We start from the raw sequence: 18,200 nt of genomic DNA on the forward strand, positions 1-18,200 counted from the left end.
GACCGTTCGAATTTGTTGGTGTTGCCTGACGGGGCATATAAGTTAACAAGGGTTACATCAAAAATTTTACAGCTCACTCCTCGACCGGATTCTAAAAACTCGATGTCCCCAACTGGAATACCTTCCCGTAATAGAAGTGCGGTACCTGTACTTTCCTCAGGAGCAACGTTTGATATGGTTTTAAAACAGGAGATGAAGAGATTGAAAACAGTAACTTCCTGCAACAACACAATATCAGCGTCAGATTCGTATAGAAACTGCTGTAGGGCCGCATTTTTGAGATCGGATCGAATCTTATTGATGTTCAGGGAGACGAATTTGTACGCTTGTGCCATTATAACAGTGAGGTACGGAAAGGGTCACTAAACAACACTGGTCGCATTACAATGTCATAGAAACCTCGGAATGGGCTGCATTGTCAGGAGGATCACGAACAGTCACTTGGGTGTCGTTGGGTTTGTTTTTCTTCCGTACTGCGTTGACGTTCGGTTGAAATTTGGTCCTACTACGTGCTCTGCTAGGGAACACATCGGCAGACGGAGGTGTGGGTGGGTCCTGAGTGACTTCGCTATCCATAACGTGATGTGACGCCTCAGCCAACTGATGTGCAGAAAGAACTGACTCAGAAGGTGGCCGGCACTCAATTTCCTCCTTAGGACAAGTTTGTTTGTTGTCACTATCACGAACTTCGTGTTTGTTTGCAGACGGACGTTGACTTCCTTCAGTTTGTACACAAGTACTGCCTTCCTCGTTATGCTTATCGGGAGCACGCGCTTGTTGTGATTCGGCCTGTGGTGACGTCGCGACTTCAGGCGGCGTGCTCGGCTGTTGTGGTGCCAAAGCTGCCTGTACGTCACTCGGAATGACGTCAATAGCCGCAGCATCGACAGCTGCGTGCGACGGTTCAGAAAAACTTGAGTCAGTAACCGTAACCGGCATCTCTTTTGGGACGTCGTGTTCTAATTCCTGGAGATCCTCGTCCGGACTATCATCATCACACGTTCTTCGCCGTTTGTGGCTCAGCAGCTGCACGTCAGATTTGGAAGCAGGCGTATCTGTAACCGGTTTTGAAGGAAAGGGTGGAAAGTCGGCAACAGGCAAACCAGGCTTCGGGGGCAATATTTCACTATCACTAGGGCGGTCGATGTCTGTGATTGGTGCCTCCCTAACAAGATCGGCCAATGTCAATTTTTTACGCTGTTCCAAAGTACTTTTGAGAACAAATACACGTTTAGGGCAGTTCGTACGCAAGTGGCCAGTTTCATTACAAATAAAGCATGTGCCTGGTTGCCCACTGTACGTGATATGCACTTTATACCCACAAACAATAAGATGGGAGGGGATATCTTGCTTGACGTGCATTTCGACTGACCGGACGCCACTAAAACACTGTAACCGATGTTGACTAGACCAACGTTCGTTACGGATTTGCTAGACCTCCCCATACTTCGTCAAAATCTCACGTAAATAACAGTTTTCAACCTCCGGCGGCAGGTTGTACTCACGGACATTTTTGTATTCTACATCAGCACTGGATATGAGAACAGTACTCACCGAGGCGTCACGATGACGGAACTCAGCTCTGCTACCATGTTTTAACAGAATCCTCTCCAGTAACACAGGGTTTAACAACTTGACGAAGAAACAGTAGAGATCGGTGTCGTAATAGGCAGTATGAACCCGGTCAGACGTAATACCAATGACATCCACTATGAAATCGTGAACTTCCATGGAACTCGGTTGAACATGACGTGTAGACTTGTCAAATTCGAAACACAGAGTACATTTCCTTGGGAACAACCTGGACGCCATACCCACTTATCAAACGGTCGAGACCGCTAACACAAAACGACACAAAACACTAAAAGCGAAGTGAAGTGACGGAAGCACAAGACAGCAAATCTAGCAAACAACGTAAACAACGAAAGTAGTCACGGCTTGCACACGCTATTGCGGAGCGAAGGCACGACACGTGCGACCAGCACGGCGTCGCAAGCGGAACTGTCCACACGGCCACTGGCGCAATATGCTTCTCCACACACACCTCAATTTCGCCATTTGTACGCTTGCCGGAATGAATATCCCATCTTTGACGCAATTCTCCATCTCCAATCTCAGTACTAAATATGCGACGCTACTTCTTGCTGTGTCCCATCGCAAGCCCTTATGACGCTGATCAAACAAGAGGTTGCAAATCAGCTTCAATCGCTTACTGCCATCTCAGTCGGTTGCAGAAGGTACCTCACCCTATGTCATACAATGGCGAGTTGCCGCTATTACCAAAGCGGCGGCGGCGCCGACGACGACGACGACAACCGCGAGGGTCTCTACCAGGAGTAGAAAATACATCACAAGAACTAAGTATTTCACGTCGGCATTCTCCGGAGACTGCCAAAAGCAGCAGTTTCTGGTGCCTACTTTAATAGCACCATTCGCACTATTCATTTGCGAGAGCATTTCTTAAATACCGCACCCATTCATAATTTTTTTTTATCCTTGACCGCTTTCTTGGAAAGGGCTACGGTACAAGGGGCTGTTACAAAATTAATTTGCCTCCTGTGAGGATCGACCTCACGACCTCTGGTTTACTACACCAGTGCTCTGCCACTTTTTTTTTTTTTTTTTTTTTTTGTAATCTCATTTTTTGTTCGTTATTGTTCGTTTCAATTGTTCATGGCGGACGTCACTTGACGGCCGTTGAAGTTCGTCGTTGATCCATTCACTCAGTTTTTTTATTACAGGGGCAGCTAACCCTCTGACCGAGCACGCTGAGCTACCGTGCCGGCGAAATTCATTTGCCTCCTGTGAGGATCGAACTCACGACCTCTGGTTTACTAGACCAGCGCTCTGCCACTGAGCTAAGGAGGCGCCGCCTAGCGCACTTTTCGTGTACTTTATTCTTATGGACTAGTGAATCGCAGCCCTTCAGCTGGTAACGCACCGCATTAGCGACCATTATTTGTATTTAGTTAGCACAGCTGCTGTTTTCCTACACATCTCACACGATATCGATGTACGCCTAAAATTCCAAAACAACACATTTATTTCATTTCAGAGTTACTTTCAGCTTCAAAAACCATTCCTCTGATATTCATACGAAGCTAGGCATCGTCGTAGCCCATTACGTTCATTACGCAAGGCTCACGAGAGGGGCGCAGGTTGCATCCGCGTAGACACAAAATTTTGCGCCGCCCAGCGTGGGGCTCGAACCCACGACCATGAGATTAAGAGTCTCATGCCCCACCGACTGAGCTAGCCGGGCTCCATACAACACGTTACGAGCCATACAATACTTATGGGACCTGCGACCATCTATGGAAGGTCCTTTTGACTACAGCATATTTCCTGCTGCCACAAATGAGCTACAATCCTATTCAATGAAAAATTGTCTCCGAAAGGCATCAAATCTACTTGAAATGATACGTGGCTATCAGCACCATTATCCAACACACATGCTCGACTGTGCGCAGTCACCCGTGGCGTAGCTCTTGGGTCCTGAATCAGACGCAGTAGTTCCAACAAAAACTCTCCTGATCGGCACTGTGCCGAAAATTTCGCTATAGAACCAATTTGTCTTGCTTGTGCTTCAGGTAGACGCCGGTTTGCAGCCAGGAAGCGGACAGTAGTACTCAAACAACACAGTAAAACAGCATGCATCTTTTGCAGAACTGGAAAAACTCGACCGTTACGGGATTCGAACCTGCAATCTTCGGATCCGAAGTCCGACGCCTTATACTCTTTTTTTTTTTAGTCAGACGCCTTAACCACTTTTTTTTTCCTTAACCACTTTATTTTTTAATTTTTTTTATAAGTAATAGCAGAGGGAGGCAAAGTGGGCAGGGGTCAAGAATAATCTGAGGCCTCTCCACAATGTCTCCACCATACCCATCACTGATTTTCGACCTTGTCGCTCCTATGATCCAAAAATACAACTGCCCACTTTAGCAAACTTATTTTTTTTTGTTAATTTTTTTAAAATTTGTTTTTAATTTTTTTTAAATTTGTGTTTCCTCTTTTTTGTATGGTTTTTTATATTATCATGATTAAATGAGAAGGATTCGTTCGTGAAATAAGTAATGGCTCTCTGTGTGCATAAAACGAAAAATATAACTCAATCTTCTACTTGTTGTTCCTGCCTTCATTTATTGTTTAATTTTTTTAAATTTTTTATTTGTTATCGTTTTTGACCATTTTGTCGTAGAGGAAAATCAACAAAAATGAAAGTATAAGAAATGAAACAGACAATGATTCTGCACATAGTTATATAGTCACTCGATACTGTGTGATTTAGGTTGACGGTTTTTAGCCTATCCCCAGTCTATCAAATGTAATTTGTAGCATATTACCATATTTCTTCTTGTGGTCTGCATACGTACGTATTTTGTGGTATTTGCACTGTAAGTATATCTTGAAATCTGTAACGGTGCCAGTTCCAGCGTCATGAGTTACGTAAGTTACATAATTTCCTAGGAGCCAATAGACGGCATTATTCTTTGTCTCTGGAAAATAACGGTCTTGTGGTCTGTGCAGCACTGACAGCAAGATGTACTGAGGGGAAGACCTTGTAATGAGAGCTATTTGCAGTTTGAGCCAATTCCAGATATGTATATTGCCGCCGCAAGTGTATCGATGGATAATTGTGTCCACTAGTCGACATCGTTGACATAGATTGGTGTCACTGAGGCCAATTTCAAATAATCTTTCGTTGGTGCTAATGACATTATTAATGGCTTTGTACCACGCTGTTCTTAAGTCAGAAGATAAAACTTTTAAATTGATGTTTTGCCAGATAGCACTCCAGTGTATGTGAGGAAACTGTCTCTCTACTTTATTCTTTCTTTCACATGTCTCCCAGACCCGCGTAATATCTCTTGACGTTAGGTGACCTAGCCGTGTAACTCCGTCCCTCAAGTAGCTAAGTTCAATATAAAACGCTCGCACGTGCTGGAGACGATTGTTAATTTCTTGCACATCAATAGGAGGCTGCAGGCTGCGAGGTTTTAGAGTTTCAAAAAGTCGGCTTGAAATACTTTCCGGTACTACTCTAATGATAGTTAGTTGCCTTTTGACGAAGAGTGCAGAGGCTTTGTTGGTAATATTGATTAGACCTAAACCACCATTTTGGCGATGTAAGGTGGTCACTTTGGCGGTTACTCGAAACAGTTCTCCTTTCCACAGAAAATTTGTGATTCTGGACGTTATGTTCTTGGCTATCATTTTGGGTAGTGGAAAGAGCTGAGCAGTGTGGTATGCTGTAGCTAAGATACACGTGTTGATGTACTTAATCCTCTGAATCTGATTCATATTCCGTGATAAATTTTTCATTATAGCACCCTGCACTTTCCGTGCCGCAGCTTTCCAATTCAACGCAGTCATTTTCATTGGGCATGCGGTCAATGTGACACCAAGCGTCGTATGCTGCCTCACCAGCTTTGCCCACTCTACGTTTATGTGCTCAAAACCCCTAAGATGTAAAATTTTGCTTTTCTTTTCATTTGAATTTGCCCCTGACGCACTGCAGTAAGTCTGAATCACTGCAGCTAACGTAGCTACATCGTCATTATTTCTGATTATGACGCCTACATCATCAGCATAAGCTTTTATAGCTGTTTTGCACCCTGACAGTGTTATACCTGTTAATTTATCGTGAATACGTTTAAGAAATGGGTCCAGTGAAATGGCAAATAGTGACATAGAAAGGGGGCTTCCCTGAGGAACACCGCTTCGTATTTGGAATTTTCTCGTTGCCTGACTGTTAACTGCTATGCATGCGTTTATTCCTGTAGCCACGTTTTTTATTACGTTTAAGGCTCGTTCCTGGAAACCGAGCTTTTTTAACGTCTTGAAAAGGTAGATATGATCCACGAGATCGAATGATTTATGAAAATCCAGGAAAACCAGGGTACATTTGATGTTAGTGACGGAAGCGATTGCAATTATATCCCGAAATTCCGCTAAATTGTGAAACAGAGTTTTACCTGCAATGCAGTGTTGATACGGACTAATCAGTCTACTTGCTAAGGATGAAATTTTCTTGTTGAGAATTCTTGCTATTATTTTATAGTCCGCATTGAGCAACGAAATCGGTCGGAAGTTAGAAAGATCTTTGTGTCCTTTAGTTTTGGGGATAAGGACTATTTTACTTTCTTTAAATTCAGAGGGTGTCATTGCGCCCTGAAGAACTTCATTTACAATCGCTGTAATTGTCCCTCCCACTATCGGCCAATAGTGGACATAAAATTCTGCAGGTAGACCATCAGGACCTGGGGATTTTTTCAGAGGGGAGGTACACAGAGTCTCATAAACGTCCTCATTACAGACGTGCGACAGGAAGGTAACGTTGTCATCATCCGTCAGCTGTGGCACAAGAAAGTCGAGGAAATCATCAATAGATTCCTCGCAGCTGGAATTTTCGGAATATAAGTTATCGAAGTAGCGATAGATCTCATTCAAAATCTCTTTCTGTGTCCTAAGACTTGTACCATTCGTCGTCCGTAATTCGTCGATAAGCATTGTTCTTCTGTTTTTAGCGCGCTTCAGAAGGTGGTATGGGGAAGTTGTTTCGTCCTCTGAGACAGATTTCGCCTTGGATTTTATTTTAAGTCCTTCCAGTTGATGCCTCTTAATGCTGAGTAATTTAGCTTTAATTTTTTTTATATCTGTCAGGCGAAGATGTGAACCAGATGTTTGACCATATAGCTCTCTGAGTACTGAGTAATAGAACTCTATAGTGTTCTTAAGATCTCTGGCCCTCTGAAAGCTATATTGCATTATCGTCTTCCTAAGTTTCGGCTTTGTCATTTTTGTCCACCATTCTATGGTAGTCGCGTATCTAGGAAGAGCACGCAGGCATAACGCCCATGCGTCTTTTATCTGATCTTCTAATTCACGGTCTTGTAACAGCGAGACATTTAAATTCCACTGGATTTTGAACTGGCGTATTGGCTGCGCTTGTAAATTCATACAGGCCAACACACCGGAATGGTCCGAAAAGTAGACAGGAATCGTTTCTGTTTTCAATAGAGCCGTTTCGAGATTGTCGGTAATGTAGAATCTGTCGATTCTGCTGCATACATTGGAAGTTGCATAAGTGTACTCGACAATAGCAGGGTGTTTGCATTCCCAAGCATCCTTTAGCTTTAAGCTAGTAACGAGATGTTTTAATTCAGCAGAATAATTAAAATTTGGACTCTGATCTTTCCTGTTGAGGACGCAATTAAAATCACGCCCCATTATAAGGTGACTGGGAATTTTGCGTAATAAGTATATTACCTCGTCTTGAAAAATCGTGTTCTGTCAGGTCTATGTGAACTGCTGGAAGGGGCATACAAGTTAATAAGGGACACGTCATAAATCTTGAACCCTATTCCCCTTCCAGATTCCAGTCGTTCTACTTCCGTTACTGGAATCCCTCCCGGATTAAAAAAGCTGTCCTCACGCTAGTTTCGTGGGAGACATTTAGGTGAGCTACATACCCGGGAATATTTAAAACCGACGTGACAACTTCCGGCAGCAGGGCTATATCAGTTCCCGAATCATATAAAAATTCTTTTAGCGCTGCTATTTTCAATGCCGACCGTATTTTATTAATACTGACAGTAGCAATAGTATAACACTGGGTCATTGCGTTATTACTCGTTGAATGTTAGGACAGTGAGTAAATAACATGCGACTAAATTATTACTTAGGAGACACAGAAAATTTAGACAGAACAGAACGTCCTATTGAGAGGTTGCAAATTACAGTATTAGTGCAGTCTAGGTTTGAGATATCCCTCCTGAATCAGTAGAAGATTGATTATCAGGAAGTTCATCAGGGGATTCTTTCAATGACCCGTGCCTGACAGTTTCGTAACGCACATTTTGGGGTTTCGTGTCACTTTTCACGCTCTTCCACTTCGCTTGATTACGAGGAGCATTGACATTCGGTTGTGGCTTTAGCTTCCTTCGTGGGGCATCCGAAGGCTCTGTGACGGGTTTTGTGGTGGTCGGCTGTGACGCCGATCCCGTCGGGTCGTCCAACTGAACGACACGGCCTGTACGGCTTAGTCCTGTCGTGTGGTCAGTACCCTTCGGGGAAGCACTAGCCGTTACAGAGGGTTGAGCCAGACACACTAATTGTTTCTAGTGATTGTCAGGAGGCTGCTCGTCTTTGCAAACTGTGTCCCCTCCTGATGTTTCGCGGTTGTTGCTAGAAACATCCCCGTTTTCGCAGTTTCCCACCAATTGTTTACGTTCTGATTGTTTACAAGCTTCCATCTGCATTTCCTGGAGTTGTGGCATTACTTCCTCCTCGCACTGTTTTTGTTTGCGTGCGGAGTGAGATTTGTCAGACAACTCGTCGTCAGAACAGCTATCAGTTATCTCATGGGGCCGTTTTTTTTGTCTGCAATTCGGAGGATGCGGGGGTGTCAACATCAGCCTTTTTATCTAAACATGGAAATTGAGTAATATCATTTACGGATAAATCAGAGTGGTTTGCTTGGGCAGTATCCACACCCAACGGGACAGATACATTATTTGGCAAGACATCGTTTAGGGTAAGTTTCTGGCGTTGCGTTAGATTGCTTTTCAATACAAAAACCCGCCGCGGACAATCCTGTCTAAAGCGGCCAGACTCATTACAAACATGACAGGTCGGTACTTGGCCTGAATACACAATTTGCGCCCTGTAGCCATTTACAAATATATGAGACGGAATATTGGTCTTGATGTCCATCTCCATAGATCGATTTCCGTTAAAACACTGCAGTTTGTAGTGACGAGACCAACGTTCATTATTATCAGATTTCACGTCACCATACTTGCAAAGCGCATCCTTAATTAAATCATTATCAATTTCAATAGGTAAGTTAAGCACGCGAACGGTAGTGTAAGCAATATCAGCTCGCCAGATCCGAACTTTGCTCTTCGAGCCGTCTCTGTGAATGAATTCTACTTCACTACCCCACTTTGCTAAATGTCTATCTATCGTCACCGAGCTCTCAAACTTAACAAAAATACAGTATTTATCATTGTCTAACTGCATTGTATGGACGGAATCAGAGTTGACACCAATAAGCTCAGTAATCCAATCGTCTATTTCCAGTGACGTTGGCTGGATATGACGGGTTTCCTTGTCGAAAGCGAAGACCAGTGTGTTTTTCCTAACGTTCGTAGACATGATTCAAAACAGGGATGAAACTCCGGTTAAAAAAAAAAAAAAAACCGAAATTCCGGTGAGTGACAGAACGGTGATGAACAGCCGAACACTAACGAAGATACACAAACACGAAGATGAACGGACAAACAGCAAAGGAGACAACAACATAACACGTATGTAAACAACACAATCGGAGCGCAGCAGTACACACGTCGACACGGTAGCACAGCTGAAGCGCAACTCTACCATTAGGCCACACGGTCACTGACGCAATATGCTTCCCCACACACACCCCATTTTCGCCATTTGTACGCTTCCGGAATGAATTTCCCATGTTTGACGCAATTCTCCATCTCCAATTTCAGTACTAAAAAGGCGACGCTACTTCTTGCTGTGTCCCATCGCAAGTTACAAAATGGTTCAAATGGCTCTGAGCACTATGGGACTCAACTGCTGAGGTCATTAGTCCCCTAGAACTTAGAACTAGGTAAACCTAACTAACCTAAGGACATCACAAACATCCATGCCCGAGGCAGGATTCGAACCTGCGACCGTAGTGGTCTTGCGGTTCCAGACTGCAGCGCCTTTAACCGCACGGCCACTTCGGCCGGCCGCAAGTTACATTCAAGCCCTTATGACGCTGATCAAACAAGAGGTTGCAAATCAGCTTCAATCGCTTACTGCCATCTCAGTCGGTTGCAGAAGGTACCTCACCCTATGTCATACAATGGCGAGTTGCCGCTATTACCAAAGCGGCGGCGGCGCCGCCGCCGCCGCCGCCGCCGACGACGACAACCGCGAGGGTCTCTGTCAGGAGTGGAAAATATATCGCGAGAACTAAGTATTTCACGTACGCATTCTCCGGACACTGCCAAAAGCAGCAGTTTTTTTTTTCTTTATTGTATTTCAATTTCCCATCGGGGCGGGCTGGCAGCAGCATATGCGCTGCTCTTCAGCCGAAAGACATAGAACAAACTAATAGCAGACATTTAAATACAGCAAAGGAGAGAATAAGGTGAATATAGATATAAAAAAGGGGGAACAACATGGAAGGCAATAGACAAAAAAATGGGGTGACTAAAATGGAGATAAAAAACTGTTTAAAAGTAGCACACACAAAAAGCCACACACTGCGACGATTAAAAGAACACAAGGCACAGTATAAAGGTATCGACAGATGGCATAGCACCTAAGATAACACTGACGGCAAACCTCAAGGCAGTACACCATTAAAATCACATCTCTTGACGCACAGGAGAAACAGCACTAGACAACACTGATGTGGCACACTGATGATGATCTATACAGAGGATCTGCCAGGCGCTAGGAGATGAGGGGGACCTGAAGAAGGGAGGGAGGGGAAGGGATGGAGGAGATGAGCGGGGGGCGCGCTGAAGAAGGTCAGGTAGGGAGGGATGTGAGAAGGAAAGAGGCAAGTATGGGGTGCAGGGTCTTAGGGGAGGGGGGGATGGAGGTAAATCCGCTCTGGGAGAAGGAGGGAAGAGGAAAAAGGGGGCCCTGGGGAGGGGGGGAACAAGGCCAGGTTATAGTTGGAAGGAAGGGTAGATGTCACGGCGAAGTTCGTCATCCAGGAGGGAGAGGCGTTGGAAATTGCCCTGACGAAGGAGATGGAGGGTGTGGAGGTGGAGAGAGGGAGGGATACAGCGATAGATGCGCGGCAACGGGTGGGGGGTGGAGAGGAAGGAGGAAACCAGAGGGTGGGGGGGATCAAGCCTACGAACAATGTAAAGGATGCGGAGATGTTGGAGGAACAGGAGGAGGTGGGGGAAGGGGATCTGTTCATACAGGAGCCGTGTGGGGGAAGGAACGCAGATACGGAAGGCAAGGCGGAGTGCATGGCGTTCAAGGTTTTGAAGGGCCTTGTAAAAGTGGGTGGGGGCGGAGATCCAGGCAACGCTGGCATAACAGAGGATAGGACGGATGAGGGATTTGTAGGTGTAGAGGATGGTAGAAGGATGCAATCCCCATGTCCGGCCAGACAGGAGATTCAGAAGGTGGAGGCGGGAATGGGCTTTCTGCTGGATGGTCTGGAGATGAGGGGTCCAGGTTAGGTGTTGGTCGAGGGTGAGGCCAAGGTATTTCAGGGTGGGGGTGAGCTGGATAGGCCGACCATGAAGGGTGAGGTAGAAATCATGGAGGTGAAAGGAGCGAGTGGTGCGGCCTATGATGTTTGCCTGGGTTTTGGAGGGGTTGAGATGGAGGAACCACTGGTTACACCAAGTGTTGAACTGGTTAAGCTGGGTTTGGAGGGTACATTGAGACTGTTGAAGGGTAGGATAGAGAGCCAGGAAGGCGGTGTCATCAGCATACTGGAGAAGGTGGACTGGTGGGGGTGGCTTGGGCATATCAGCTGTATACAAAAGACAAAGAAGAGGGGAGAGGACAGAACCCTGGGGGACGCCAGCTGTGGGATAAAAGATATGGGAGTTGGTGTTGTGGAGGGTGACATAGGAAGGATGGTGCGAGAGGAAGGAAGCGACTAGACGGACAGAATTGATAGGTAGAGCGTAGGTTTGGAGTTTAAAGAGGAGACCGGGATGCCATACACGGTCATAGGCATTTTGGAGGTCAAGGGAAACAAAAATGGCGGAGCGACGGGAGTTGAGCTGGAGGGACAGAAGGTGAACAAGATTGAGGAGTTGGTCTTCAGCAGAGAAGGAGGGTCGGAAGCCACACTGGGTAAGGGGGAGGAGGTGGTGTTGAGCAAGGTGCTGATGGATACGGTGGGAGATGATGGATTCAAAGTCCTTACTGAAGACGGAGGTGAGGCAGATGGGACGATAGGAAGAGGCGGCAGAAGGGGGTTTGTTGGGTTTGAGGAATAAGAGGACGCGGGAGGTCTTCCACAGGTCAGGGTAGAAGCCAGTAGAGAGGATGACGTTATAGAGATGGGCAAGGACAGTCAGGAAGTTATAGGGGCTTTCTCGAAGGTGACGGTAGGTGACACAGTCGTGACCAGGGGCCGTGTTGCGTTTGGACTGGAGGATAAGTTTAATGTCTTGTGCTGTGATGGGAGTGTTGATGTCGGAGGGGGGCAACTGCCCCAAGTACTGGAGACTAGGAGCAAGTGGAGCGACCGAGGTATCACCACGTTCCATGACGGTGGGGAAAAGAGAATAATCAAAGTGGTAATCATCAGGGAAAGGTGGGAAGCGAAGTGGTTGGCCTTACAGAGGTTGTTTGGAAGGGGGCGATCGTTATGGAGAAGTGGGTAGTGAGGAGCGGAAAGGGAACCAGTAAGACGATGGAAGGCGGACCAGTACTTGGAGGAGTTGATAGGGAGGGTGGCATTGAGTCGTGTGCAGGTCTGGCGCCAGTCCCGGCGGTTCGTTGCTGTAATAAGGTTCCGTACGTGTCGCTGTATTTGCCGGTGGCGTTGGAGTGTATCCCTGTCACGAGTGCGCAGGATGGAGCGATAGAGGCGGCGGGATTCACGGAGGAGGAGGACAGCCCGCGGAGGGAGAGTGGGATGGTGTGGGTGGATGGTTTTAGTAGGAACATAGGCCTCCACTGCGTCAGTAATTTCCTTCTGAAGGAAGGACGAGGCGTGTATGATGTCGTCAGGATGGCGATAGGTAAGAGGGTGGCTTGCAACCTGGGTGGAGATGGAGTCCCGGTAGGCATCCCAGTTGGCACGGCGATAGTCATGGACGACCTTGGGAGGGGGTTCAGGTTGCGGAGCCGGAGGGGGGCGGTTTGCAGACGTTATGGTGAGAAAGACAGTGATACGCCCAAGGAGGTTGGCGGAGGCAATGACAACATCAAGGGTGGTGTTACCTTCGGGTCGGGTGTGCTGGGGAAGGGGAACAAGGTCATCCTGGATTGTGGAGAGGAACTGATGCCACCGCCGAAGGGCAGCAGGAGTGTGGCTATGGATGTTGAGGTCAGAGGCAATCACATAGGTGGAGAAGGTGTGGTCAATGTGTGAGATGAAGTCATAAGGAAGAGGAGCAGTGGAGCGGACATAGATGGTGGCACAGGTAATGGTGAGGGAGGGGAAGAAGACGCTAAGGATAAGGTGTTCAGTGGGGTCATGGAGGAGAGGTTGTGGCCAGATGGGGATATGCTTAAGGTGGCCAATCGCTACTCCACCCTGTGCACGAGGACCAGGAGCATCAGTGCGGTGGAGGATATAGGGGGAGGTGCAGATAGAATGGTGGGGCTGGAGAAGGGTTTCGTTCAAGAGGAAGGTGTCGACCTGGTGGTGGGAGAGGGTGTGCATGAGGAGGTATTTGCTGGAGCGGAAGGAGCGAATGTTCTGGAAGAGGATGCGAGACTCATGCCGCGCCATGACGGGAAGGAGGGGGGAAGAGAGGGAAGGGAAGAGGCTTAAACTAGGGTGTCGAGGCGGGTGAAGGTGAAGTGGGCTTGGTTGTGGGAGTAAGTGGCGAAGGTGTTCAGATGGAAAACAGAGCGAGCAGCAAGGGATATTTGTTGGAAGGTGTGTGGGTGCTGAAAAGGGTGAATGTTTTGGAGTACAACGGTAATGAACCGGATGATGTCCTCGGCCGTGGGGGGTGGACAGAGGGAATTGTTAGGATGGACAGGAGGATCGACGGGACGAACTGGGACTGTAAGTTCAGAGGTGGCTGGAGGGGGTTTAGCTTTAAACTTGTGGGAGTATGTGGGATGGGGGCCATTGCAGGTATTACAGGAAGGAGGAGCAGCGAGGTTGGGGCAGTTCTTGAGAAAGTGGGAGGCCTTGCAATGGGGACAGGTGTGGGGGTTTTTACAGTTGGGAGTCAGGTGGTCATTGTACATCAGGCACCGCTGGCAATGGTAGGATTGGGGAGGGGATTTGGAGGATTCAACAGGGTGGCGACGGTGGTATATCAGGGCACCCTGGTTGAGGAGATGGTCTATGGATGGGGCGGACTCGGAGAATACCCACATGAGGTAGGTGGGACCAGAGGAATTGTGGATACGGCGGGCAGAGCGGATTTCCAAGTCCGGGTGGGAGTTCAGTTCTACCAACACTTCATCCTCTGTGATCACAGGGCTGAGCTTGGTGATCACAGCGGTGTAGGTGGGTGAGCGACGGAGAGGCTGGGGCTGACGAGGAGTGGAAACGGAAAGGAAGGGTGTCAGAGAGGCGTGGGGGCCAAACATAACTCGTGGGAGTTTTCGCAGGAGGTCTGTGTGAAAGGATGGGGACGGGGACTTGATAAGGACTGAGTCCCTGCGGGGAATGAGTTGGGAGATGGGAGCACCAGGTAAGTACTTTCGTATTTCCTTGGTGAGGGTACGAGCGTCGAGGAACTTAGGATCAGGAGTTGACAGGACAAAGGTGTGGAGGGTGGGGGCCAAGGTAGGGGTGGCAGGAGGAGGGGTGGTGTCCATGGTGACGGCAGGGCGAGGGGGAGGTGGTGTTGATTTTTTGTGGGAAGTGGCGGGAGCAGAGTCGGTAAGGACGCGCTTTTGGAGTTTTTTGGAGACCGGAGGCTGGGAGGAGGGGAGAGGGACGGGGAGGAGAGGGAGGTGGCAGGTGGCAGATCCCTGTGGCGTAGTGGAGGCACCGGGAGAAGCAGCTGGTTCAGCGGTGGCGATGGTGGCTCGGCGCGACGTGATGCGTGCGGGAGATGCAGAAGACGAAGCGACGAGGTCGGTGAGAGAGGGGAAGCCAACCACCTGAGGGGCGGCAGCAGAGGCGGCAACAGAGGCGTACGTGAGGGCGGGGGTAGTAGTGGGAGCTGTTGAGGGTGTGGAGGCTGGAGGAAGGGTGTAGAGGTGTGGGTATACAGCAGGGGGGGGAGATAGGGGGATGGGTAAGTGGGGGAAGGGCAGGGGAGGTGGAAGGAGGGAGGCCAGGGGCGGCACTCCAGGAAGTGACTGTGGGAGAAGGGGAGGGGGAGGTGTAGATGACGGTGGAGGTGGGAGTACTCATTGCAGACGAACGGCGACGGACAGGCGGACGTGCAGCGGGCGGCGTCGGCGTCGGCGATGGGCAGCGGCGAACAGACGGACGAACAGCAGGCTGCGTCGGCGTCGGCGATGGTCGGCGGCGGACAGACGGACGAACAGCAGGCGGCGGCGGCAGCGGCAGCGGTTACGACGACGGCGATGGACAGCCAGCAGGCAGGCGGACGGACGGACGGACGGACGGACGAACAGCGACAGCAGCAAGCGGCGGGCAGACAGACAGACAGACAAACACACACAATCTTCGAAGACGGAGATTCCACCCTGATAGTAGCCCAGGCTTTGCAATCTGACGCTTTTTTTTCTTTTTTTTTTACATATATATTAATCCTTTTCCTCTCCAAAATTGCCGCCATCCTCGAGTGTCGACGCAGCACGTACAGCAGGGTGCTGTTAGTTGCAAGACTTTTTGCCATAAAACTAAAATAAAGGCGGGGGCATACTCTGCTATGCCTCAGGGGGCGACGACACATTACTCAGAAAGACACCTCTCACAAAGATCCAGGGGTAGCTGGTCATACCTGTCAGCAGGAAGGGTTAGTGCATCGTTGAGACATTGTTGATAGAAGTCTAATGTGCTTCGCTTCCAGTGTGCGACTTCGCGACTATGTTGCTGGGTAACACGTCGCAGCCGCGGCTTCGCACAGCGGAGCCACCAAACTATAGTGGTATGGTACTTCGATGCAGTAGTGATGCAATCCCGCCATGTTTTCGTGACAAGAGTGGGTAGTTCGGGCGTTCGGAGATGAAGTGTATTCATCTTCCAATAGGTTCCCCGAGGAACCGGGGTTGGGCCCGTGATATGCATAGAGCAAGAGTACGCACAGTGGTCACTTAAGGCCACAGGAATGACTTGGACGGCACAAAGGGCAGGAAGAAAATCAGTAGAGACATAACCACGGTCAATACGGCTTGCTCCAGTGGGGTAGATGCGAGTGGGATGAAAGTGGCGCCACGTATCATTAAGGTCAGCCGTCTGGAGGAGTGTAGCGAGCGCTTCACACCTCATGGGCGTTGGGACCTGATCAGCATCGGCTACCATACAGTTAAAATCTCCGCCAAACACGATAAGACGGCGAGCTGTCAAGAAAGAGGTGATCTCTGACGTAAAAAGTGTTCTTTGTCATGCCTGTGATTAGCTCCTGAAGGAGCATAGATGTTAATAAAAAGTACATCCCTAATGATACACGCAAGAACGCGACCATTGGGTAGTTTTGTAACATTGGATGGAGTTAACTCTGATCGGTATAGCAACGCAGTGCCCCGCCTGGCGTCAGGGTCGATGTTATATAGTGGCTCATAACCAACCAGGTCAGAGAGAAAGGGGGCACAAACCTCCTGGAGAAAGACCGCATCAAAGGCACCAAGGCGCAGAAAGTCCTTCAGAGAGCGTAGTTTTACTGGGTTGGAGATGGAGTTGATATTTACTGTTAAACGGGAGAGGGCTCCCGGCTGACGGTCAATGGCAGGCATCAGAGAACAACACAGAGAAAGTTACGTCAGGTGAGGTCATGGTCGTATGTAAGCAGGTGCGTAAAGATCGAAACTGTAACCCTGCTACTTCACCCCGGACGTTAAACACAAATACCAGACAGCTCATGTGGGAACGAGCCCACTCAATCACGCATTTCGTCGTCTTCGTCGTCAGCCCAGTTCAGTCTTCCCCCATCGGCGGGATAGTCCGAACCAGGCGGCGCAGACGGCTCAGTCGCAGCGGTATGTGAGAGGGTGCGAGTGCGCTGCAGCGGCTGTTCGCTACCCTGTTCATTTTTACGTTTTGCGGGGACTGCTCCCCGATCTCGTGATGAACTAATGAGTGCTTCTAATTGGCGAGCAGTTTTCCGCATACCGTCCGAGCGGTCAGCGGAAACAGAGCGTCTAACTGATGAGGCCTGAGATTCAGTCTCACTGCTGCTCTCAGGAGGGGGACGCATGACGCCGTCCTCCTCCGCCTGCTGTTCTTGGGTCGCCTTCTTGCGCCTATGACGACGCCGGGGGGACTTAGCGTCATCTGCCGGTGGGGATGGGGTAGGAAGAACTACCACCATCTGTTCTGCAGTGACAACATCACTGGCCACAGCAGGCGCACTAGTCTCCGCCGGCGTTACTGCCACTACGGGCGTCTGGTCCGAGACAATCTCAATACGCCTGTCAACAGTTGCACTAGGTACCGTTTGCACCTCTCCTGACGGACCCGGAGTCGAGTCGTCAGTTCTCTCAGCGGTTCGGTGGGCAGCACCCGCCACTATCTGGCTGAGAAGAGGCACAAGGTTGTCACCTTCCGTGCGTTCCCGCGGCAGTTGCACAGGGCGCCTGCGCGGGCATTCCACGCGTAGATGCTCCGCGGATTGACAGAGGGAGCATGTCTGTGGTTGCCCTACATAGGTAACCTGTGCCCTTGTACTCGCAATATTTAAATATGGCGGTATGTGCTGGCGGAGGTCCATACGAACACTACGGACTCCGCTGTTGCCCTGGAATCGGTAGGCACTGCCCCATTTTTCATTCGTGATGCTAAGCACGTTGCCATACCGCGACAGGACACGACCGATTACTTCATGTGGACACTCAGGGGGCACGTTAATGACCCGCACAGTCCGTATCCCAAAGCCAGATGGCACTATATGTACTGTTCCGACTGTTCCATCGAAGTAGCGGAACGGATGTTCGACCGCGAGTGCCAGGCCACACTTTTCGTATTTCTCTTGGTCGAGAAATTTCACAAATAACGAGAATAAGACAAAATCCAGTTGAAAGGCGTCGACGTCATTTTCCAGTACTTTCAGATCACCAAATATCCATTCCTGTATTTCAAAGGCCAATGGCCGTCCAGCTGCTCTGTCGAATACGCATTGAATACTGTTCGACCGGTTCGACATATTCACCGCAAAAATATCAACGCTGGAAAAACAAAGAACAAACGAAACGCGACTCGCGACTCGCGACTCGCGACTCGCGACTCGCGACCCGCTACAAAACACAACGGACCGCTCCGTAGCCAAAAGGCCGAGAAGCGCTAAGGAAAAACCTTTTTTTTTTTTCTTTATTGTAATTTGAACACCCCATACAAGGTGGGCTGGCAGCGGAAAAGTGTACTCCGCTCTTCAGCCATAAGTAGT

General features: G+C 48.8%; 1 protein-coding gene and 2 non-coding genes across 3 annotated transcripts in view; all 3 read right to left on the minus strand.

Moving 5' to 3' along the window:
• Positions 1–381: 381 nt before the first annotated feature.
• Positions 382–18,200, minus strand: part of LOC124622684 (neurofilament heavy polypeptide-like) — a 36,388-nt gene continuing 18,569 nt past the window's right edge. Inside the window, exons 3-5 of the mRNA XM_047148474.1 lie at positions 16,965–17,204; positions 9,890–9,948; positions 382–1,165 (exon numbers count right to left, since the gene is read on the minus strand). Of these exons, the coding sequence (XP_047004430.1) occupies positions 382–1,165; positions 9,890–9,948; positions 16,965–17,204 (1,083 nt within the window). The remainder of the gene's footprint in view (positions 1,166–9,889; positions 9,949–16,964; positions 17,205–18,200) is intronic.
• On the minus strand, positions 2,797–2,868 carry Trnat-agu. Its single transcript has one exon. It is a non-coding gene; the product is annotated as a tRNA-Thr (tRNA).
• Trnak-cuu lies at positions 3,190–3,262 on the minus strand. The gene has a single exon. It is a non-coding gene; the product is annotated as a tRNA-Lys (tRNA).

The sequence above is a fragment of the Schistocerca americana genome, chromosome 7, assembly GCF_021461395.2.
Source record: "Schistocerca americana isolate TAMUIC-IGC-003095 chromosome 7, iqSchAmer2.1, whole genome shotgun sequence".
NCBI lineage: Eukaryota > Metazoa > Arthropoda > Insecta > Orthoptera > Acrididae > Schistocerca > Schistocerca americana.